Source organism: Stegastes partitus, unplaced genomic scaffold (assembly GCF_000690725.1).
Source record: "Stegastes partitus isolate 25-593 unplaced genomic scaffold, Stegastes_partitus-1.0.2 Scaffold518, whole genome shotgun sequence".
Classification (NCBI taxonomy): domain Eukaryota; kingdom Metazoa; phylum Chordata; class Actinopteri; family Pomacentridae; genus Stegastes; species Stegastes partitus.
This window is the reverse complement of record NW_007578249.1, coordinates 192,878-201,306: the sequence shown is the minus strand read 5'-3', so window position 1 is coordinate 201,306 and position 8,429 is coordinate 192,878. Positions and strand designations below refer to the sequence as shown.

The window sequence follows — 8,429 nt, the reverse complement described above, 5'->3', positions numbered from 1 at the left end:
CTGGCATCGAGTCAGACTGAGACACTATCAGCTGACTTTAAAGCTGTGGCTGATCAGGTTGAGGACAAACGGACTCACCGGGACAGCAGGCATGAAGATCTTGACGTACAGCTGGGAGAGGCTTCACGCAGGAACAACGAAGCATGAAAAAGACTGAATACAGCGTTTATTACTGAACGTTAAAGGTACACAGAACCGAGGGGGGCTCACACTGACCTGGCGACCTCTGGAGTCTGCCTGGCGGCCAGCAGCAGAGGCTCGGTGTTGATGAGGACGGCCCAGCAGGGGAAGCAGGCCAGCAGCAGGATCAGGATCCCCCTCTGGAGGATCACGCCGACTCGCTTCAGGTTTCCGCTCCCATACGTCTGCAGGACACATCACAAAGAGAAGGGCTGATCCAAGAAAACTAACCCGACACCGACGCTCGCTGTGGAGCCGGCGAACGGGGAACCGCGGGGCGACATGGGAACCCGGGTTGGACAAACAAAGGGAGAGAACGAGCCCAGGTCCGGACCCTACCTGAGAGATGAGAGTATCGCACGTCAAGGACAGTCCGGTGCCAACAGAAATACCGGTGACGTTCACCACCTGCAAGCGAGAAGACACACGAGATTCACGGCTACGCAACTCCAACATCCACAACAAGGACTAGAAGGTAAGACGAGTCTGCTCACAGCGATGGACAGAGAAACTCCAGCCAGCTCCGTTTTCCCCATGTGACCACAGAACACCATGCTGACGAAGCTGAGCATGAAGACCATGAGCTGGGAGATGACCTGGGAACAAAAACACCGTCAGCAAAATCACTCAGACACAGAAAACATGAGCTGTTTAAAGTCTATCAGATGTTTGAGAGAGTGTCTGTATGAGTGGTTTGACATTTATTCCAAATGATTGGATCAGATATTCAACATTTTTCTGATTATCTCTGTCATTATTTTGTTTTAACAGATTCTAAATAAACTAAATCAATTTCAGGAAGCCTGACTGTGGTTTTGAATTAAGCCCCGCCCCCTTTCCCCATCTGATTGGTTGCACAAAACAAGAATTAGCCAATCAGCATGAAAGGATAAATGTTGAAAAGTTCAGTTTCTGTTTAACGAGTCAAACCTTAATAATTTTATTTTAGCAAACTTTTACGGTATTCTAAATTTTTTACTTACAAAAAAATAAAGTTTATCACTAAAATCTGATGAAATGAAAATATGACAACAACCAAGTCGAAGCAAATAAACAAAAGGAATATTATGATTGTTCTGAAGTTTCTGGAACCTAACTGTAAAAAAAAAAAAAGTAAAAAAAAAAAGTCTGAATATTTACTTTTATTTTACATTTTTTTCTGTATTAAAAAAAACCAAACAAAATACCCAAAACTATCAATACAGTTATAAAACTATGAATGTACACGTCTAAAGTTAAACGATATTAAAAACGTGTGTTTTTTAAATCGCCATAAAAAAGATGAAATCTATCAAATGCTTCTTTCTTATATGAAAAATAAAACTGTCAAATTAAAACTTTATACTGTAAATGTATTTATAAAGTTTCATACAATTAGTGAGAATGAACAGAAAAATAAATGTTCTGTTAAAGGAGATATTTCTCAAAAATACTGAATAAATGTGTTTTCATCCGTGTATGAAATATAAAATAAGAATTAGTAGTAACATGTAAGGCTGTGTTTTATTATTATATCTACTGATGTCATCATATGTAGTTACATGCTGTGTGTCATTTCACTGTTTTTAAAGTCCTGCATTAAACATTAAAAATGTCAAAATTACACACGGAAATTTAACGCTACATGATTAATTTTACTTATAGAAAATTATTGTAATTTTTTAAAATTGACATTATACATTTTAGGTATTTTCACATTTTCTACATGTATAAATATTTGTCATTTAACATTAAAAGTCAAAAATACACATAATCTCTTGTCTATCAGATGAATTCTAATTCTGGAAAATGTATTTATGCGACATTTTCTGTTATTTTACAGAATTTATTTGGTGTTCCGGGTTGTTTTCTTTCTTTAAAAAAAACAGTGTATAAAACCTGTTCGCTCTGAGCTCCGTTATCGATTTAATTTTATAGTTTTTACATTAAAACGCCAAAATACACAAATGTTAAAATGTAAAATGATGGCAGCGTATTTAAATGAAACGTTTTTATGATGGACATTGGTTTACATATATATCATCGATCTATTATTATATATTAGTAGTAATTTTATAGTTTTTACACATGTAAATATCCTTTATTAAACAATAATAAGCCTAAAAAAGTCACAGAAACTCATAAAATTAAGGCTAGAATATTTATTTTAAAGGAGGATGATGGTATTTTTTCTGTTATGATCTGTCTATCTATGTAATTTTATAGTTTTTACACATCCAACATTAAATCTTATTTTGCTGCTGATGCTCACTTTCATCTTGAGCAAAACAAAGGCCAGTAAATGTAGTTTAAAGACGTAAACTTGCTGTAATTTTACTACACATGATAATATCTGACTATTTTTTTGGATGTCACCAGTCTTTAACTTTCTATGTTTCTGTCCTTCAGGGTGAACATGTGGAGCGAACATCTAACTGGTTTTAAAGCAGAACATCATCAGCTGAAGGTGGAGGAGCCTCCTGTGCACCGTCATCCTAAAGAGCAGCTCTGAGTCAGAACCGTCCTGCAGATGGACACATTCTGCAGTAAACCAGGTTCCATCTAACACCAGTGAGCAGAGAACCAGCGGAACCAGAAGGATGAAAGCCTCATCCAGAGGTTCTGCTGAGCTCTGACAGAGGACCAGGAGTGAAACATCTGCAGACGCACATGGAGGAGACACAAACACGACAACGTGTCCGTTTACGCAGAGAAACGACGCATGAGTCTCACCACCGGTCCCGCTAGTTTCAGAAGTTCCTGCAGCTCGGTGCGGTACCGGAGCGGGACGCAGCCGGAGATCCTGCTCAGACAGCGGCCACCGGCCCCGGCGGAGTCCCGCTCACCGGCTTCGGCCGCCTTCAGGTCCTCCTTCGCTCCGTCTGCGGTTTTGGCTGAAGCGTCCATGTCCGAGTGTGATGTCCGAGTGTCTCCGGTCGGACTGAGCAGCGGAGGAGGAGGCTGCAGGAGTCCGGGTCTGGCTTTAATCCAGCAGAGGAGGAGGAGGAGGACACACACGTGCTGCGGACTGAGGAGGGTCCAGAACCGGCGTGGTGCGTTCAAGTGCACGCTTCAGGTTACCCACAGGGACACGTTCACAGACACACACTGGTACAACTATGAATGAATACACAACTAAACACAAACAGGAACACGTGTGGTTCTGATGTTAACATGCAGACTCACAAGTAGATCATTAAGATTTATAAATGCAGAAAAACAAAATAAAAAAAAAATAAATTACATTCCTGATAAATAAATGTAGAAATACAGAAACCAACTAAAACATAAATAAATGTAGAAGCACATGAAAAAGCAGAAAAAATGCAGAAAAACTGAAAAGTAGAAAGACATAAATGACTGTGGACACAATCTAAATGTAAAAGAGAAGACTGGAAGAAAAATAAATGTAGAAAAACATGCATTAATAAACAGCAGATAAACGTAGAAGTAAATGAATAAATAAATACAGAAATAATCTAGAAATTAATGTATATTAAATAAATGTAAAAGTGCATGAATCAACAAATGTAAAAATATAAAATAAATAAATGTAGAAACACAGAAATGTCTAAGTACATGAATAAATGTAGAAAAGCTTAAACAGAAAAAAAATAATAAAATCAAGCAAAACAAAAACAGCCTGAATAAACGTTAATCATCTAATTGTGTCATTTCTCATGACTTAAATGAATGTATTTATATTATTTAATTATTTATTTCTGCACTTATTAAATCATTTACACTCACTTTGCATCCTCTATATTATTTCTATTATGAACGCTGCAGGAATAAATCTGTTCATCAGCGTTAAGCAACAAGTTCAGTGTCTGAAATCACTAATAAAACAGAAAACTTCTTTTTCCTTCAAAGCTCATCTTTGCAGCTTAAAGTTCTGTCTTTACTTTCACTAAAATGTTTTTATTTTTTATACTTTAAACCCTAAATGTTTCCCCTGTTATTTAAATTTAAATCTGCTTTTCTTCCCTTTGAACATCTTAAACACTTTGTGAAGCACTTTGAACTTCCTTTATATCTGCACAAGTAAACTTGCTCGTGAAAACACTTGGTCTAAATCAAATAATTAAAATGTGAAATGCACAGACAGAAGCAGCAATGTTAAAATATCTGCAGGTGTAACAGTGGAAACCTGCTGCTGAATGACATGAACCAACCAGAGTGACGACAGCAGAACTAAATGAAACTAAAGCTGCTAAATGCTGAAAATATAAGTTTTTATTGAAAGTAGAAAAAGGCAGACGACAATCTACAAAGTGTTCAGACGCTGTTGGGTCGCACAGAACACGATCCGGCTCACAGAGTTTAAAATGCAAATGACATTACGTAAGCCGTGTGCTCGTTCATACGCGACGACCAAACTTCTGCTCTGGTTAATATTCAACAGGAAAAACCCAGAGTCACTCTGGGACGGACGTCGTCTCGACTCGCTGTTTGCTGAGAACTGATGAGATCTGAGCTCCTCTTGGGCCAGAACCCGACTGATAATTTACAGTCGGCCCTAAATTGGTTTCTGCTGTTTGTTCCCAGCAAACACGAGGTCGTCTGTTTGAAACTCTCCTCGGCTTGTTTCATACGAATCAGGATGGAAATAATTCAAGTAAAATGACGGACAAACGTGAAAACGGTGCAACAGAATCATTTCAGCTCTGAGCAGAAAACAACCGACTCCTGCACATTGTTTGATCTGCAAAAGGGTTTTTCCATCATCAGCAGCTTTCTTAGTTCATTTAAAAAACAAACATTTTAAACCCTAAAACTCTTTGTTCTACTTTTAAGGTACAACTCGTCATATCTGCTGCTCGGGTTCTGAGAGTTCAGTGAAAATAACTCGTTTGTATTTTTGCAGCCGAGTTTTTCCACATTTAGAAATATTCTATGTTGAGTTCTGTATTATTGTGATTTCCATCAGCCCGACCGGTCCAGCCAGACGGCCGCCGGAAGTTTGTTCTTGTCCAAAAAAAAAAACGAAGCTTTGTTTTCCAACAGTCACCAATTAACTGACTCAAAAGGAATCTGTTTGTTTGTCGGGTTTCTCTTGAACTAACTTGCGTCATGAGTTAGCGCTACGTAAACACAACGGACCCGAATCAAAAAAGATCACACGACTAAACCGTTCAGAGCGAGCGTGGATAAACCGTACTGTACGAATGTCATCCAGGTCTAAAGACCAACTGGTTGGTGTCCGTCAACTGCTAAATGTGAAACTACCTGCTTCCGTTTCGGCCGACGTTTGGTCCGTTAGCTTCGTGGTTTCTTTGGCTCGACTCGTTCATTCCACGTGTCTCAGGTGAATCTCAAAAAACAAAAATCCAAGGAAGAGTTCAAACGAAAAGCATTTAAGACCGACTTAAACTGAAAACTGATCCGTCTCTGCACACGGAGGCTGTTTCCGAAATCACTACTCGCTTTATAGTGTTTGCCATGTTGTACCTTGTGTAGTGTTCTTAAAGTATCCCACAATGCACCAGGGACGGTACTGTGCAGCCAACGCAGACGGACGAGGGAGTAAATTCAGGATCGGTGGTAGTTCCACAGATTCTTTTCTCCTTCCTTTGTATGTCACTACAGATGGAGGACAAACTACAGAAAAAAGTCAACATTCAGTCTTACTGAGGTGCTAAACTCCACCAGAAGAGCTTCAACCCAACATGTCGTTGGTTCTCCAGGTCTCTAGAACTCTACTGGACGGGTTCTCCAACAACTTCATTTGGTGTTTTGATGATGGAGCTCGAACAAGTGGCTCAAAAATCTACCGTAAGTTGGGATGAGATTTGGCGTCGAATGGGATTTACTCATCAAATGTTCCTTTATTGGACTCGTATTGATGTGCAGCGACTGTTTCTTCTAAAAAGGGACCAGAAGACAGAAACCATCTGTTCACTGCAGTAAAGAGTTCAGGTTTGTCAGTTAAAAACGTCTTTACATCCTTCAGCAGTTTCCCTAAAAGTAAACTGAAGTTGTTCTCTGGTCAAGAACAACCAGGAAGCTTTTATCTGATCCCACTGGAGGGGATCTCTGGGAGAAAACTACACTTTAGTCTCATCCCCAGTTCATAAAAACTCCTCTCTATGCGTGTTTGTTTGGTAAGAGCTGAACTGATAAAGTGCAGATTTTCTTCTTTTGGCATCAATTAGCAGAAAGACTTCAGCTGCTAACTGGTTAGCATGTATCCTGGTAAACCTCAGACTTGAATCAGGTTTTTCGTCTCTAAAAGCCGACTTCATGCGTCCAGGACAGTTTCTGTCAACACAACCTCTGCAGCCGCTACGAGCACCTGAAGATGTTAAAACGTTTGAACACCAGCTACACTAAACTGCTTTTATGGTTATTTATTGGGATTATTTTCATCTGCACTGCAAGAGCAGTATTCAGTTGGTATGTCTGCAGAAACTCCAGAACAGACGACCAGTGGATCTTGGATCTTGGATCTTGCGCATCTCTTCGTTCTGAGCATAAAATCAGGTGTTTGCACTGATCTGCTCTGTAAACGGCGACAGAGTGGCTCAGATCGACCCACGACTAACTCTTTCCTGTGCACGTTACAGCTTGAGCACTTCTACATCTAATCTGGATTATACCGACGGAGCGACGCATGAATATCTGGTTGGCTTTGGTTCTCTGTTTATGGTTTTGCAGCAGAACAAGAATGTGACGAAGCAGCACGTCGGCTCGCCAAAGCATAAAGTGAAGAATGTGTGGAATCTGCACAGAGCTGCAGACTGGACAGTTTATTCTCAGCAGGATCAACGTGACGAGCGGCGCCGTGACAGTCGGCGAGGAGCAGAAATCACTTCAGCAGCCTCAGCAGCAGGTTGCTGGTGAGCACGCCGGCCGCCAGGATGCTGACCATGATCAGCAGGGCGAGGCCGCGACGCACCGCCAGCTGAGACACGGACAGAACGTCGCCCACCGTGGTGCCGATGAACTCTCTCTGGGCTTCTGGGTTTGTGTCCTGAGCCTGGTTCTGATCTGAATCTGGAGGATCGAGAGGGAACGTTGGGTTTGAACGTGAAACTCTTTCCTCAACATGCAACATGAACGAACAAAGTCACCTGTTTGTTCTGACTCCAGCGTCTCTTTTTCCTCTGCGACGTGGACGCCGGCCCTCACCAGAGCCTGACGGAGACATCCAGACATTTTATGTCCTTTTATACCGTGTATGTAAACTTCTGGTTTCAACTGTGTAGCTCAAGACGAATTGAAAGAAGTATTTTCCTTTAAACGACGCCTCCACTCACCTCGTCTGCGGCCTTTTTCCAATCAAGCTTGTACAAGAACGTGACAAAAAAAATCGCCTGCAGTGACACGCAGATGCAAAGCCCCATCCACAGCCCTGCCACAGACGTAAGAAACCGGTTGTTCTGACTGCTGCTGGACAAACACACCACCTGGTGTTGCTTTATAGCGGTTTGCTTTTACCTACGATCCCCATGTGTGCTGCGAACATGAGCGACACGCCGATGGGGAAGCCGATGAAGTAGAATCCCACGAGGTTACACAGAGCGCCCACCAGCTGTTTAGCTGCCCCTCGGAGGACACCTGAAGCCACGGCCTGAAAACAGCACAGCCGCTCAGATCACACCTTATTTAAACGCTTCATGGATGTTGTGTGTTGTGTAGCTGAGCATCGTTTCTCACCGCGGTGGCGTCGCAGACGTGCATGAAGCCGAAGATCAGCATGACGTCAGCAACCCTCTGAATGATGTCTCTGAAAAGACGCAGATATGGAGGTCTGTCATTAACAGATAGAACACTTTGAACACCGACATCTACACAATGAGATACAGCCGTGACTCGATAATCCGACACCAAATGTAAAACCTTCTTCTATGTCGGATTGTCCAGATGGAGGTCCAGATACGAGGAGGGCTTGATGCTGGAAGGTTTCATTAGTTGTTCATTATTGTTCATAGTTGTTATAATAACTAGTGTGTTGTTAGAACACTACACATCGCTGGATTTCACGCCTAATGCCTAATTTGCAAGGCATGATGAGATCCAGCAGAGACCGGGTGGTCGTCCGGGGGAAAGACAGGAAGAGCTGGGTGTCATCAGCATAGCAACGGTACGAGAAACCACGGGCCTGGATTATTGCACTGAGTGAGGTTGTGTAGATTGAGAAGAGAAGGGGACCGAGCACTGACCCTTGAGGAACCCCTGTGGACAGGTTGTGCAGTTCGGACACGTCTCCCCTCCCTGTTCCAGCCTCACTTTATTTCAGTATTGCCTTGAACTTAAACACGATTCCT

At 41.8% G+C, this 8,429-nt stretch overlaps 2 protein-coding genes across 2 annotated transcripts in view; both read right to left on the bottom strand.

The window, feature by feature from the left end:
• LOC103361628 (multidrug and toxin extrusion protein 1-like) overlaps positions 1–3,282 on the bottom strand; it is a 12,396-nt gene extending 9,114 nt beyond the window's left edge. The window contains exons 1-4 of the mRNA XM_008287761.1: positions 2,893–3,282; positions 675–776; positions 520–588; positions 217–365 (exon numbers count right to left, since the gene is read on the bottom strand). Of these exons, the coding sequence (XP_008285983.1) occupies positions 217–365; positions 520–588; positions 675–776; positions 2,893–3,066 (494 nt within the window). The 5' untranslated portion in view covers positions 3,067–3,282. The remainder of the gene's footprint in view (positions 1–216; positions 366–519; positions 589–674; positions 777–2,892) is intronic.
• A 1,091-nt stretch (positions 3,283–4,373) lies between these two features.
• The window catches only part of LOC103361627 (multidrug and toxin extrusion protein 1-like), a 12,674-nt gene continuing 8,618 nt past the window's right edge, over positions 4,374–8,429 (bottom strand). Inside the window, exons 12-16 of the mRNA XM_008287759.1 lie at positions 7,819–7,888; positions 7,600–7,732; positions 7,419–7,513; positions 7,233–7,296; positions 4,374–7,155 (exon numbers count right to left, since the gene is read on the bottom strand). Coding sequence (XP_008285981.1) covers positions 6,968–7,155; positions 7,233–7,296; positions 7,419–7,513; positions 7,600–7,732; positions 7,819–7,888 — 550 coding nt within the window. The 3' untranslated portion in view covers positions 4,374–6,967. The remainder of the gene's footprint in view (positions 7,156–7,232; positions 7,297–7,418; positions 7,514–7,599; positions 7,733–7,818; positions 7,889–8,429) is intronic.